The following is a 15,653-nucleotide window of genomic DNA, read 5'->3' on the forward strand; positions in this document are numbered from 1 at the left end:
CCTTACAGATCGCCATTATTGACTACATGTTGTAAATGTAATGACCTTCAGTTAGGACCCCTGTGGTTCTAAGGCAAATGTATTACATTTGTAGACGACACAACTTTTCTTATCCCTAAATCAATCGGGAACCGTCGGCATTTCTCGTTTACGGCATTTCTCGTATTTCTCGTTTACGGAAAGTGCCGACAGTTTCCGATTGATCACTGAATTAGTATTCGGGTACCGGAATCTGCCGAGGTGTGCCGAATGTGTCAGTTGACCCAATATTGTCCGCCATGATCTGTTCTAACAGGCCGTGACAACATCTTTGAAGGAAACGATGTAAAGGATATTCAAATTTACAAAGGACAAATACGTGCTATACTTAAACGAAAAACTGTTTATTAAAAACACTTATTCATGTATACAAGACAGTCAAGGCTACATTGTTCTCATTTCTTTTAAATTAGTTATAAAATAAAACTACATTAAAATTCTATTTGTTTTTATTTAAAAGTCATAAATAAACTATACAGTGAATATTCACTAATGATTGTCGCTGACATATCCTTTTCAACAGGATACCATAAAATGTGTTTAAGTATTGTGTATCAGATCTAGCTCAAACAAAGCTTAATGCATAATGTACATTGTAATATATACTGTACGTGGTCATTTTCACGTCGTTTTTCCTCGCAGTTTTTGAAGTAATGTGAATTCAACATGATAGCGATTGTTCTTTAACAGGTAACACCACAGACTTGAAAATCTCAAACTGAACCTCAACTTTGTACTTATTTCTCCACATCAACCCTAAAAGTGTCACCTCGCCAAATCAAATGATGTCAAGAATGTGGTACAACGGAACTCCTTTTGTGAATTTCCCTTCAAACATAATAACCTTTTCTGTACAGTTACATTTCATTTTACAATGGTAATCAAGTTTAATGATTAAACAATTGTATTCTAACCTTTTTTCTTACGAGAATGATAAAGGTAGTAAAAACAGTACATATGGTTTGACAAATATGCGTAATTTACAATAATATAAAAGTTTTTTCAAACGCTCAAAAAAGCACCAGTTTGGTGATATTCATTTTGACATTGGATGGTCTGCTAGCTCGCCGTGCAATAAGCGGTATCCTGCACGCCGCTAACTTGACTTAGCCTGGGATTTTTGAACTGAAAGAAACAAAATAAAGAAACAGTCAAGATATTTCAAAACACTAATAGCGTCCATTACACAATGTCATGTAACCCGAGTTTTGGACAATAGAAATAATCCAAAAGTAAATATATGAAGAACGAAAAACATAAGAAAAGAAATAACAAAGTTTATTAATTTATTTTCTAGGACGTTTGCGAACGTATTATAAAGCGACCGTAAAATAAAGTCCAGAGCTGTTTTAACTGATTTACCTGGGCTTACAGTACTGTCTCCAGGCCTTTGGCATACCGTCACCATATCCCAAATCTTCACAGTCGGCATACAGACGAATGTATGGGTAGTAATACTCTTCTTCCTCTATCTCTTTATCTTCACTCTGTCCATCCTGTCCGATATCAGGAAGGCTACATTGCTTCTCGTCACTGGTATCGTTTGGTACGAACTGAAATAAAGACAAAATACCGCTAAATTTAATCAAAAGAAGGGGGAAATTAATTTCAGTTCAGAGCAGAATAGACCAAACGAAAATTGCTCAGAACATATTTATTTTCCGTTAAAATGTTAGATTTTGAAAATACGTGAACATTTTTGAAAAAAATAACGCGTCCAGATAAATTTGAAATTTTCGTTTTCAAATAGCGGTTTATGACATTGATCCTTATTGATATATCTCTGTCGATCCAGTCTTCTTTTCTACAATATCGTGATACTTTTAATTCTTATAACATTCATGTGATATTCATTTTACCTTGTCCTCCGTCAAGAAAGTGACCCACAAGTTCAAGCCACTTGGCTTTGTCCCCCGCAAAAAGCCATACATATCGGTCGCCAATCCATCAACCTCAAAAATCTAAAATGAAATTTTAAAAAAATGGAGCTCTTATCCAACAAACAATTTAACAAGACGAAAATCTTACAATAGGTATGATTTTATTCAGTAATACCTTGTTCAATAGAAAGGAATAAAACTGTTGGAATTATGACATCGCGTTTCCTAAAAAGATTATCGTCAACTTAAAAAAGAAAAGAAAAAAATGTCCATTCTTCATAAAAATAAAATAAAATGAACAAAAATCAAACCTTACCAAAAGAAACAAAATCCTTGAGATATTTTACCTGGTTATTATTGTTATTGTCCATGGAGCGTATACAGTCTGTCGTTTTGCTATGTAAATAAACAAAGGACGTTACGTCATACAATTATTGCGCAGAGTAATGTCCCTTTATACACTATGACGTGTTACTGTCGTTATCTTCCCATATCTAATAATTGACGGTGAGCTACCACATTTCAAAAATAATGAAAGAAGAAAATACTACTTCAAAATGTTTGGTTGATATGTAAAAGCTCACTGCCTAAGAACGTTATTTGATCGTAATTCCCTCCTTTTGTTGGGAACGGATTGGTGTATACACCCTAACAGTACTTTAAAATTGTTAAAACAATGTAAGGCCCTAATAATAGGACATTATTTTTTTTTAGAACATTCTAGAATGTAACCTATACTACCTCATAAACGATGCTACAGATGGCCGTTATTTGGTATATAGATGAGCTGGGATCAGGTCTACAACTCACCAATCGTACCCTGCAAGCGTCCTGAGTTAGACTAATGTAAACATATTACCCTGCAAGCGTCTGTAGATAGATTATGGGAAACATCTTACCAAGCAAGCGTCCGGAGTTAGACTAAGGTAAACATCTCACCCTGCAAGCGTCCGGAGTTAGACTAGGGTAAACATCGTACCCTACAAGCGTCTGTAGATAGATTATGGGAAACATCTTACCAAGCAATCGTCCGGAGTTAGGCTAGGGCCAACATCTTACCCTGCAAGCGTCTGGAGTTAGACTAATGTAAACATCTTACCCTGCAAGCGTCTGTAGATAGATTATGGGAAAAATCTTACCAAGCAAGCGTCCGGAGTTAGACTAAGGTAAACATCGTACCCTGCAAGCGTCCGGAGTTGAACTAAGGTGTTTCCAGAAAGGCATGGATACTGACAACCAATAGCGCTGCAGTCAATATTTCACAACAGGCACCACAGATCACTTCCAGAATTTGGCTTACTTATTCTGAGTTTTCATTATTATGGCTGATTTCTGTGTGCTCGATGTCGTTTTAGGTTAGCGAGACGAGCATGCGCGATTTGCTAGCCAAGAAATGTTTCGAAATGGATCCCGGAACTGTGCTGAGAGAATGTAGACCGCCGTGTCCACAGACCACAGTATGAAACCCAAGAGGAGTTTCAGGGTTTGTTTGTGGTACATATTTAAAATGTCTTTGAACCAATGTGCCGTAAGGCCCCAGTTAATGAAGAACTTAAATTCGAGATCGTCTTGATTAGGATGAGTATTCTCGGCTTTGGCGTATACGTTCCACATCTGGATTAGGACCTCAAGATGGGCAACAATGTTTTTCTGGTGGCTTACTCCTATACTATGTTGTGTTCCTTGCCCTCGACCTATGAACGTTTCCTCTTAGCTAAATTGTACCTTAAGTGTTTTCGACTCGGACGTCCATTCATTTGATACCAAGACTATTGTATAACCCGTTTGAACATCATTAAGGCTTGTTGTTCATGTACAATGGGTAAGTAAGAATACGCTTTCTTACCTTTCTCCATACTTATATTGTAGGGGGGATGTGTCATAGTCTGCAGTCCTGTTAAAGGTCAGTTAAGAGGAGCAAGACATCATCCACGCTCGTGAGACTACAACACGGATTGATCTGATCATAACCCAAGAATCTTTATTTGGCGTTTAAGTTCAGAAACCGGGCCAGGAACATCATGCTGTCTTTGACTAGCATTCCTTGTCGTACGCATGGCTGTTCTTGAATAGGCTGGGATAGGAGTTGGTTCCTCTTAACTTGTGAGATGACATCGTTAATAAATACATGTACCATTCCTGCAGTAAGATCCGGGCTGTTGATGAAGGACCAACGTAATGTAACTACGCATATAGCTATGTCAAACATCGTCGAATGAAAGCTGCATTAAGGGTTTACAATTGTACACACATTCTGCCGCACACTCAGCTTGCTTGGACAGCAATGTTCGGCGTTGTCACTTCTAGAATCCTCGATTTGTTTTTCGAGTGGGCCTAGGATTGTCTAAAATGGGTTTTTTAACCATTGATGCTAGCTGGACACCATAATTCTCCTGTACAAATTGAGACTGTTTATATTTTTGGTAGATCAGAGTGATGAAGTCAACATAAAAATACTTTTTCCTTTTGTAGCTTTTTGAAGATCGTAAATAGTGGCTCAAGGATTTCATTCCCTGAAAGTTTCGGTTGTTCCGCCGAGATGTTACCTCCGTCTGCAGTCTTTCCCTTTCGTAGGGATTTTATATTTTTGATAACTTGTATTCGGTATGTGTTCTGGGTTCCTTTTTTACACTGATCCCTGATTCTACTGACGTCTCTGTCCATTTTTATGACTTGTAAAATCTGACAGTTAGACATCATATTCTGCGTTTAGGTTGCTTACGATCCTGCTGCATATACAACCAGGTGAGAGAAGCTCAAACTCCAAAATTCCCGTCTGACGATGAGTCGGTGAAATAAAATGTTGCCGTTTGATGCGGCTACTACAATGCTGTTGTATACTAGTAATCCTGTTCGTTCTTAACATGTTTTACCCTCTATTAGGAGCGTAGATGTCGTTTTGCAAGTTTTCACTTGATTCCGAGATGGTTATATAAAAGACTCTTTCGATTTCACCGCCTTCTTCCCCAACCTTTGGACTTATTAAATGTCTTGGTAGAGTGATTTTAAATATCAGACGGATACTGTTTTCAAGAGTTCTTGTTTCCTTTTTTTCTTACACGATGCAACCTTGTTTTCAATTAAAGTGCTGTAATAACTTAATCTTTGGCAATTTGCTAAACTTATTCAACTCACCAGGACCTGAGAACCTGTATGTGCATTTTGCAAGATATTTTTATATATAAGCCACCAGCGAGGTTTGTTATTGTTTGTTATTTTTTAAAACCATCCGAGAATTTTATCAATGAAATGTGGATGAATCCCTCTGATACTTCCAGAAGAGAAGGTGCTTAAAGCGATATTGCTAAATTACCGCTTTTTGAGTAAGAAAGTTCTCTCTGGGAGGTCAGACTTAAAGTTTGTACTGCCATCTGAGGATGCTTTTATCACATGTTTAAGAACAGAAAGTGTTTACAGCAATATGGAAAAACTACCTCAGTGTGATCCTGCCCTTCAGCCTGATGCAGGGTTAACACACTACCTTAGGAAACTTCTAGCCAGACAGGACTGGACTGAGACTGAGAAATGCTCCACCAAAAGCATTCATACAAAAAAAAACACCAAGTATGTCATAGATATGCATTTTAATGGTCAATAATAAATATTCTGTAGCATTTCAATAATAAACTTAGGGCATATCTTCATGATTTTACCAGAAAATACATGGCGTTGAGCATGTGAAAAAAGTTTGGAATTCTGATTTTGCACAAGAATTTTGTGCTATCTGAAATACAGAATTAATCTATTTGTCCAGACTTAAAGGATTTAGAGTACAGTGTTGCCATTTTCATTTTGCCAGGTAAACCAAGATAGGAAATAAGTTAACCAAACAAGAGGCCCAGGGGCCTTAATAGCTCACCTGGTATTTTATTTTTCAATTTAAAACCTGCCGAGTACCAAACAGGTTTATCAAAGGAGTACAAGAAACAAAGTTGCAAGAAGAACTCCATATAAATCTGTTTTAGTGGGAAAGACACCAAGGAAATGCGTTTCCATGTTATGTCCCAATTTTCTTCTATTTCCCCTATTGGGTCTCACATGCACCTTTTTATACAAATTAAACAAATTGAGTTTTTTTCCCCCTAAGCATGCTTCAGACCACATTTGGTTTAAATCCCTTCATTTGCACAGAGGGAAAATATTTTTCTCTATTTCCCCTATTGGGCCCTGCTCCTCTGCCTGGGGAGGGGNTACAAAACTGAGAACCCTTTGTCCAATGATGCTCCAGACCGAATTTGGTCAAAATCTCTGTATCGGTACAGAAGGAGAAGGATCTTTAATATTTTCCTCTATTTCCCCTAATGGGACCCACTCATCTGCCCCAAAGAAGGAGTTCCACACACCTCAGTTTATACAAAATTGATTCTTTTGTCCCTAAGCATGCTTCAGACTGCATTTGGTTTAANTTCCACACACCTTAGTTTATACAAAATTGATTCTTTTGTCCCTAAGCATGCTTCAGACTGCATTTGGTTTAAATCCCTTCATTTGTATAGAAGGAGAAAAAAAATCCTCTATTTCACCTATTGGGCCCGTCCCTATGCCCCCAGAGGGGCCACACTCTCCGTTTATACAAACTTGAGGCTCCTTTGTCCAATGATGCTCTAGAATAAATTTGGTCAAAATTGGTTGAGAAGAAGAAGATTTTTATAGATTTACCTATTTTCCCCCTATTTGGCCCCGCCCCTCTACCCCCTTTGGGCTAGGTGAGCCATATAAAGGAAATGATGGGGAAAAAAATCCTGTATTGCACAGATGTTAATTAAGGAAAAAGCCCTAAATTAAAACTGCTAAATAACCAATACAGTCTAGCACATGTAAGGATATGGGATGCGGGAGCCCGAGGGTTTTGAATATCTTTATGCCATATTTCTACAAAATGATTTACTCTTTTTCTTGCACCCCTTACCAGAAAGTTATGTAAACACTACACTGACAATATAAATGCAACACTTATATATATAGCAATATTTCTGGATAACGAACATGTTAACTATGACCGTATCTAGGAAGAGGAGAAAAATGTAGGGTACCTTGAATTTACTGTTATTTTGCAACAACTAACTGGCAAGCTTGTGAAATTATAGTTCATGAGGTGGTGTCTGTTACCGACAACTGATTGCCGTAGTCGGTCAAACAACATTTTGATGGGCTTTAAATTGTGACCTCATAATATGTTATACATGTATGTGTAGTCCCATCTGATTGTGGCGTCACAATAGCAAAGGTCACTAAGTACACCCAGGTGGGAAACATTCTGTATGTAACACATGTACGTATTTTATATACAGTAACAGTACATATAGGAGGGGGAAATTTACAGTACATTCTATAATTCTGTATCTGTGGACAAATCATATACTTGCTGTTAAAATATGATTGCTGTTTATACATGCAAACTCCCCTGCCAAACCCCCTCATGTACCCCTACCCCCATTATTTCTGTTTTCAGTGGTGAGATTTGGTAGTTGACAGTATGTGAGTTTTATAGTGACAGCTGAGCCCCGTCATCCAGAACTTGAGTAGCTGTTTATCCTCCTCCTGAGCACCGACCACTTGTAATAGTTTCTTGGTGTCCTCTTCAGACCTACTGCCACCTGCTTTTGTGAACTTGAATAAAACTTTCACTTTACTGAAACAGAAAAAGTTTAAAATGTATATATCACATCCTGTTCATATGTTTAGGTTCACATCCTATTTTGAATTTGTTAACAACTTTGCTGAATCTTTTTTTCTTCGCTATTTCTTATTTTTACTTTTGATTTAGTCATAATTCATTAACTGTTCCAAAGCACAATAGAAGAGTTATACAATAGTCATTCTTTGTGGATGTTTTTGTTCAAAATATTGTAATTTCTACTTCAAAACAACAGGCAATAATGCAGAACAGGCCCAAGGAACTCAAAATGTTGAAGACTTAAGTGGAATAATGAAGTTGTATTATTAATTTCAGCAATGAAATATCATGATTTGATTTGGACAGCATACTGTGAGTATGTACTATTTCCCTAATGTAGATTGATTTCAAGGGAAATATGTATCAGAATATCATCCACAATCCAAATTTTGACTTAAGGATGTATGCTACTTTACAAAGTATATATTTTATTTGTGTTAGAGTTATCTCCCTTAAATAAGGTAAAAAATGCTTTTATAAACTTGAATGTTGTACAAAAATTAAGCAACATTCTTCAAAACATGTATTTTTTGGTGACATAATCTTGTGGTATTTCAATTTGACACCATATTTTGTCAGTAAAAGTTTTATCATTAAAATTTTATGATTATTCAAATGAGATGTACATTGAACACAGCCTTAGAGTAAATGAACACTTTTGTGAAGTCTTATAAGCTTAATGTAAATTTAACAACAAATAACTTACTTCATCCATTCCTCTTTGAGACAGATAAGATATTGTTCTAGAACTTCCTGTGTGAGATTTTCATTTTTCAAAGCCATCTCCATTTTTGTTAAAACAGCAGGTCCTTAAAACGGAAATAAAATGTGAATTATGTGAATAAAAAATAACATCACAGTGTTGACACACAAAGACAATATCAGAACTCAGTTGATGGTAAAATACAACAGTAGCTGAAGACACACACACAAAATAAGGACCAAGAAGGGGTTATATCATCTCCTAGGTCACACACACATCGTGATAGATTTGGTCAAGTCTAGGAAATTGTTTTGGTCAGTAAGTCCTAGACCATGGCTGACACTAAAGTCTTAAAGTTGTAAATGATTTTTAATTTCAGACAAGTACAAACTTTTTTAACTCTTAGTCAGGAACCATTGTATTTATTCAGCTTTAATGGAATACAAAAACAGATTGGCTGAAAGTGGTGCAATAGTATGAAGAGGTAGTCAAATCATTCTTTTGAAATCAACAGAACTTCCATATGTTGTGCTTTTACTCCATTAATTCATTACATAGCAGAGCACAGTCAGAAACCATTGAAACATAGATTTTAGAGTTTGTTTAATTTTTACCACAGCGTCTCTCCCATGAACATTTTTAGAGAATGGCAAATATGTATATTCATGGGAGTTAACATTTCTGTGTGTAATTTTTTCCCAGTTTACAATATAATCAGCATGAATAAAAAGTTGTGAGATATTGTGCCTAATCCCTTTGATTGATGTTAATCAACAAAATATGTTTGAATGAATACAATGGCAATGTTGTACAAGTTGGACGTATATTTTCAGTGAATCAAAATGAATTCCTTCTGGAACTATTCAATGTTGGCCACTCATTCTGAACTCTAACCTTTATCCGGTAGTGTTGTTGGACTAGCCAGGCTAAAATCACACTCTCTGAGCTGGTCAAGACCCGGGGGAGAAATAGTGGTGGGAACGGTGGTATCAACCTCAGGGGAGATAACCTCTACCAGTACAAACATTTCTGTGGCCATGATGTGGTTTGGAATGTGAACGTCTGGAGCCAGGCCAAGGAAATTACATTTCCATGATGCTTCGTATTCCTGACTGTATGACACGACCCGACAGCATCCCTTAGGTACGATACACTAGAGAAGGGTTAAATCTTTAGATTAATTTCAAATCGTAACATATCGCAACATGTGTACGGTGGTGCTTGAAATGGAGGATTTCAAAAACTTCTAAAAGATAGGCACTTTTAATGTTAAAAGAAATTACCGCTAGCCACAGCTTGTAAGGCGGCCTCGACTCTGTGCATTTTACCTCATTTACAGAATTTATCTCCGACTATCCTCATTGTTTTTTTGTTGTGACAAACATATCCATTTTCTAGAAAAGGCCCTGATTTTCAGTTTCATCAAAACAGTAAACCCTCAATATGAAGTGCCTCATCTCATACACCTTACAATATATTTAAAAGTGTCTTTTTCTTATTTTCTTAAACATTTCTTTACATCTACAAGGGGTATGCATTTCCCTTGATATATCAACAAAACTCTTTATACTGCCAAGACATCTTTCACTAAATGGTGGCAATATAACAAGATTTAACTTGATTTTACTGAACACACTCCGACTTTGAAACTTAAATGAAAAGTCCACATTTCTCCATTTCAACATAATGTTAAATGTACATATTAGGCACTGTCTGTGCTTTAAACATTGCACTAATGCAAGTTTCTGTATACCTTTTTTCCTGTTGCATTAATTGTGGGTAATTGAAAGTTTTATAATGCACTAAAAACTTATTGTGTATGTTTACAGTATTTTTTATGCCTCCAACCGCATTTCTGACGTTATTTTTTTTTAAGGAAATTTAATTTGTGCTTGATTTAATTCTTCAACATATTTCTGATATGTCATATTATTGTCATATGAAGATAATCTGTAAATTATTGTAAGAAAAGAGAATCTGAGTGAGATGAGACATTACCTTCAGTGCACTTAGAACGGCTTTGACAGCAGGTTTTAAAGCACCTCTGACGATGATTTGGTTACCAATAACAGCATGATGGGCAAGGATATGGAACTTCTTCTCCCCAAGACTCTAAAAATAGAAAATACATCAGTATAAATATGTGTTCGCATGGAATTAGCATCAACATCGGTGCTACTCTTCAATGTCTACCTAGTATAGAACATGAATTTTGAACAAATATCTCTTATTTTCCACTGTTTCCCACATCACTTCAGCACAACCAGTCTGTCCGATTGTCTCCACTGCCCCTTGCTACATTGCTCCAATGTGAAACATTTTGCACCCAAATACTGGTGAGTACATGATAAATAACAATGACTGTATAATATTGAATTCAAAAGTTCAAATGCAGAACACAGTTTGCTTTTCTTTCACAGCTGATTATTTCTGCCCTCTTGTTAATAAATGCATGTTTCCAGATTATATTACAATGCTCAGAAGTTCAAATGAAAATGAACAAAGACAACTGTAATCCTTATAAACTCATCAAAATCAAAAAAGTTCACGTTTCCTAACTTGAACATCAGTAGTACTGTGGCTGCTGTGAATATTGACCTGTCCAACTCAATTGCTACAGATGTAAATTTAAAGTGAAATCTGCTTTTTCAGTTCATCTCTATTAATTATATGTGATAATATTTTGTTTTGTAAACGTTGTGCTACTCAATATATATATATATATATGATCATATTCAATTTTCATATATTAATAACAAAACTTATGCCAAAATCAAAACAAAATTCCTTACTTAATGATTTTGTACTAAATATCATTGATTTTGTCGAATAGGATAAGGTTTTTTGCCGTGAAAAACGCTGCAAATAAAACCTCCCTTATTTGAGCCTCATTTCCCTTAGAATGATTGTAAAAGTCACAGAATCGTCTCCAAGACTTCTGGTATGGATGATGGCACCCCCAGCTACACATCATTGGTCAGAAGTAGACCAGTACGCGATAGTTGTTACTGATGGCTGGCACTGCTCTGTATTGTTATTGCTGACTTATATATAGTATCGGAGAGTTTTGACATTCTGTGTTTGATTCTACGGTATACTTTCATTTTTGTTTCAGTGTTAAGATATTGTATGTAAGATAAGACAATTACAGTATTTTTTATTTTGGTATGAGGTTTTGTATAGCACTATAAACAATTCTGAATTCAGCCCTCGGGTCTGGATCATTGGTGTTGAGTGTCCTGAAAAGCCTTGTGTTAATCTATATATATCATTACCAAAGTATCATAATTGTATAGTATTAGCTGTCATTATTCCAGCCCTAAATGTGTATGTAATACAAACCCTCAGTAAATATCTGATGTTCTGTACAGCTGATGTTGATTCTTCTTCGTCCTCTTCCTCTTCTCCCTCCTTTTCTGTTTCTTTCTCCTCTTCTATATCCTCCTCTGTATCATCCTTCTTAAACAGTTTGATGAAGCCTTCTTCTGTCTCTGTTTGAAATAAATGAATAATTTATGCAATTTACCCCCTCTATAAAATAAACATTATTCCAACAGAATGTATCAGTACTGACTATAGTCTGATGATGTTTAAGTTGTCAAACAGATGGCATGAATTTTTGTGAGTGTATCAAATTTGGTCTTGCACTTTGTAGATTGTAGTTGCCAAGTATATTTCATGTAAACTTGATAATATTAAACAGATTTATTGTACAGAGGCATATTAATCATCTAATGCATGGATTGAATTCATACGTTAAAATATATTAAATGTTGTAACACTGTGAAAGGGCACAAATGTCCCTTTCTTGTGTTCTAAAGTCAAGTCACCACAAGTATGATACAGTACCATATTGTATCCCATCAAAACAGGCATAAACATAGCTAAACCAAATAGGCATAAACATAGCTAAACCAAATAGGCATAAACATAGCTAAACCAAGCAGGCATAAATATAGCTAAACCAAACAGGCATAAACATAGCTAAACCAAATATCAAACAATTCAAAATATTGATTGACTGATTACAGGTCTACATACCTTCTTGTTTCTCCATGTCTATGATTGAGTCCTCTGTTGGGGGTCCCTCTAGGAGGGACTCCGTGATCCGATTACCACATGCCTTAAGTATCCACACAAAGGAAACATGGAGAATCTTAAATATATTTCTATCTTCCGTCAGTTCCATTAGTGAGCGAGCTGGCTTGGGGTTTATCCTGAATGAGGCAAGTTTGTTTGGTTCTCTAGGACTTTTAGTTTGTTCAACATCATGAACTTTCTGTGCCTTCTCTTGTAAATGTTCGACTACTATTTTGAGATTTTTCACTAAAAATGGCCAGGAGTTCAACAAATAAATTTTGTCCATCATTACAATAATAATGCTATATCGCCTCTGAAAGCCTCGGGCCTGGAAGTCCTTTATATGGAAGGAGTAGGATATCACATGACCTTGCTGGTCGTTTCCAAAAAATATGGGTCCTTCAGTCCCAGGGCACACCTTGAAAATAAATATTATAAATCAAAGTTAGATTAATTTAAGCCATTGTCATGTTCATAAAAAGTATATCATGTGAAGAATTAATTTCATTTTATAAAGATTTTTTTTTTAAAATTTATGTAAAAAATTAGTGTGATCAGCATGACTTATTTCTCCACAACAAACCAAGCCCCTGTGATCAGTATGAGTTATATATAATTACCTCACCTTGGATACCAAGCCCCTGTGATAAGTATGACAAACACCCTAACACCAAACCAAACCCCTGTGATAAGTATAATTTACTTATAACTATGGACACCAAGCCTGTGTGATGACTTACCTCTCCAGTAAGGCTGCGTAAACAGGCTTGTCGGATCATGCTGAAAACTTCTCGGTTGTGAGGTTGTCGACTGCTTACATAGCTAACCTTCACGTCGTCATCATGACTCACAAAGCCAGGCTTCACTGAGTAACAGCCCTAGGTTAGAGAATAACATTTCACATAAAATCATGCCAATTTTACAAAACTCTTGAATTCAATCAAATCAGCAGAGTTTATTATTTTGTATAAAACAAAACCTATAAAAACATTTAAATCTTCACACTGTTAGCTTGCTAAAGCTCTACATGAAAACTGAAAGTGAAAACTCCTACACAATACAGTTTTGTTTTTTAAACTGTATTCGGAATGGAACCAGGGGATTAGAAAAATGCGTTGCGTAAACCTCAAATTGGGTATTTCACTCAAAAAAAAGTAAGAAATATCAAGACTATTTTTTGTCTAAAGTTTAAGAGGCTATAAATCTTCTTTTCTTTTTAAACCAAAAGCTCATTACTTATAATTTTGATATTTGGAATTTTGGGGGAAGAAATGAGAAAAACACACCACATGTACAAATAAATGATGACAATAAGACAAAATGCACATTATTTAACAACAATTATGTTATTTCAACTTATATTAATCACTCTTGTTTGCCCGGATGTTAGGGCGTGGGGGGGTCTAAGTGTGGGAGGAAACCGGAGTGCCCGGAGAAAACCCACGTGGTTGGGCAGGTGACCCCAACCTTTTCACGTCCGATCGTGAAAGAATACCTCTCCTGTATAGGTAAAAGTGTGGTAGTTTTAAATTTACATTTGATCGTGGTCATCTTATCTAGATTCACACTAAAGGAAGCTTCCCAATAGCTCAATTGGTAGAGGAGCGGGCTGGAAAGCTGGGGTTACTAGTTCAACCCTCAGTGTAAGCAGTATTTTACATTACTCTTGTCCTGTGGCTGTTAACAAAATGGTGCCACGACCAGGATCATTGTTCACTTACCTCACAGTGGTTTCCTGATGAAGGAGTGGGTGTGCTGGGTTCTGAGACAAGAGACTTGAGGTCCTGCGCTCCATCTTGCTCCTGTGTTCGAGACAGTAGGAGCTGCATGGTGTTGTACTGCTCCTCGACGACGACGCCCACCCCGCTGACCCCACCCTCAATACCCTGAGGATGGCTCGGCTGGGTACAAAATAACACCTGAGGGCCATGTATTTCACAGAAATGACACAGAGATATTATGGCATTCATTGTAGTTACTTATCTACGTCTTAATTGTCTTAATAGCACCACAGTTGGTTCTGCTTGTGTCTCTTCTCATGTTTCAGCAAAAATTTGATTTGCTTTTAAAATAGTTTTTTATTTATTCACAATATCCAATGGATATGTTTTATGTGGTAATGCTCTGATGTCACCTAAAAATAGAAGAAAAAAAATACATGTAAGAAAAGAAAACACTTACAAGCCGTTACAAACGGAATAAATTAGGGAATGTTATGACTCTATGTTCATCATTTCATATTCCATGTTGTAAATTCCACTGACTGAATAAGTGCCTTTAATGCTACAACATTGTTGTATACACATGAGCTAATACCATAATTTCCTTCATTTTAGTTAAGATAATGTTTTTTTTCACTTATATGAATAGAAGCAACTAATTGAAACTAGTTGAAGAAATTCCAAAGGTTTTTAAAAATGTAAAATGTAGTACAATTTCAGGATTTTTTTCTCTCAATCACATGCTTTTATCAGAAAATAAAAGTTTTTTCAAAAAGATAAATATTTCTTTAAAATGAAATATTTTACTAAAGTGTTATATAAAGAAAGGTATTGAAGATAATGTTCATAAAATTTCCAAAATACAATATGTAATCAAATTTACTTAGAAGTAACCCAAGACTAAAGGTAAGTGTCTTAAGTTCCAGGGTCCTGTGGGATATTGTATAAAAATATACATAGTAAATGTATATTGTCCTATTAAAATCGTTGGTCTTTGCAATTGTGAGATGTAGTGTAAAATACATAATATATGTTATGTTTAAAGTCTCATCACATCCTTGTGGGAAAGAGTGTAAATTACTGACTCGGTGTCTTTGAGGTCCCTGTAGAAAAGAATGAAAAATACTTATTGTACATATTGTGTTAAGTCTCAGCTGGTCCCTTTGGGAATGTAAGTATTAGTAAAGCACCATCAATTGAACAAATAATCTCAACGTGTATTGTGAACAAACAACAGATCCCAGAGGGATCTTGGCGCCCACCTGTGTACCATATTCATTAGTTCTTTGTCAGTTCGATCTTTTCTCTTCTTTCCTCTAATCTGTTTGATCGAGTCATGTTAACAGTAAATGCACCTTGAGGTAACTTTTGATCTAAACTTAATACTGATGTGTATGAAAGCCAACCTTCAAAGTGAGTTTGTCATTTCACATATTTACTAGTACAGTACTTAATGTGAAAGAAATAGAATCGATCATTGCAATATGAGAAAGATCTGTTTAGTTCTTCTTTTAATCCATTTTGTTTTTATGATCAGTCTCAAAATATAACAT

General features: G+C 35.8%; 2 protein-coding genes across 7 annotated transcripts in view; both read right to left on the reverse strand.

Annotated features, from left to right (window-relative positions):
* Positions 1 to 414: 414 nt before the first annotated feature.
* LOC110453938 lies at positions 415 to 3,383 on the reverse strand. Of its 5 annotated transcripts, XM_021503183.1 has the most exons (5): positions 2,939 to 2,963; positions 2,267 to 2,315; positions 1,899 to 2,000; positions 1,402 to 1,592; positions 415 to 1,164 (listed from the first exon to the last, which is right to left on the reverse strand). In XM_021503183.1, exons 2-5 carry the CDS (start codon positions 2,288 to 2,290, stop codon positions 1,146 to 1,148), a joined length of 336 nt encoding a protein of 111 aa, XP_021358858.1. In that variant the 5' UTR covers positions 2,291 to 2,315; positions 2,939 to 2,963; the 3' UTR covers positions 415 to 1,145. The 5 variants fall into 5 exon arrangements, with proteins under 5 accessions (XP_021358858.1, XP_021358860.1, XP_021358862.1 ...); XM_021503185.1 differs by lacking the exons at positions 2,267 to 2,315; positions 2,939 to 2,963 and adding an exon at positions 3,059 to 3,383; XM_021503187.1 differs by lacking the exon at positions 2,267 to 2,315 and having other exon boundaries at positions 2,939 to 3,024.
* Positions 3,384 to 6,532: 3,149 nt separating this feature from the next.
* The window catches only part of LOC110453908 (folliculin-like), a 13,201-nt gene continuing 4,080 nt past the window's right edge, over positions 6,533 to 15,653 (reverse strand). For both annotated transcript variants that reach the window (XM_021503136.1, XM_021503137.1), the window contains exons 2-9: positions 14,101 to 14,513; positions 13,120 to 13,257; positions 12,341 to 12,797; positions 11,642 to 11,790; positions 10,298 to 10,411; positions 9,194 to 9,452; positions 8,303 to 8,405; positions 6,533 to 7,551 (exon numbers count right to left, since the gene is read on the reverse strand). In XM_021503136.1, the coding sequence (XP_021358811.1) occupies positions 7,368 to 7,551; positions 8,303 to 8,405; positions 9,194 to 9,452; positions 10,298 to 10,411; positions 11,642 to 11,790; positions 12,341 to 12,797; positions 13,120 to 13,257; positions 14,101 to 14,349 (1,653 nt within the window). In that variant the 5' untranslated portion in view covers positions 14,350 to 14,513 and the 3' untranslated portion in view covers positions 6,533 to 7,367. The remainder of the gene's footprint in view (positions 7,552 to 8,302; positions 8,406 to 9,193; positions 9,453 to 10,297; positions 10,412 to 11,641; positions 11,791 to 12,340; positions 12,798 to 13,119; positions 13,258 to 14,100; positions 14,514 to 15,653) is intronic.

This window comes from Mizuhopecten yessoensis, unplaced genomic scaffold (assembly GCF_002113885.1).
Source record: "Mizuhopecten yessoensis strain PY_sf001 unplaced genomic scaffold, ASM211388v2 scaffold7547, whole genome shotgun sequence".
NCBI lineage: Eukaryota > Metazoa > Mollusca > Bivalvia > Pectinida > Pectinidae > Mizuhopecten > Mizuhopecten yessoensis.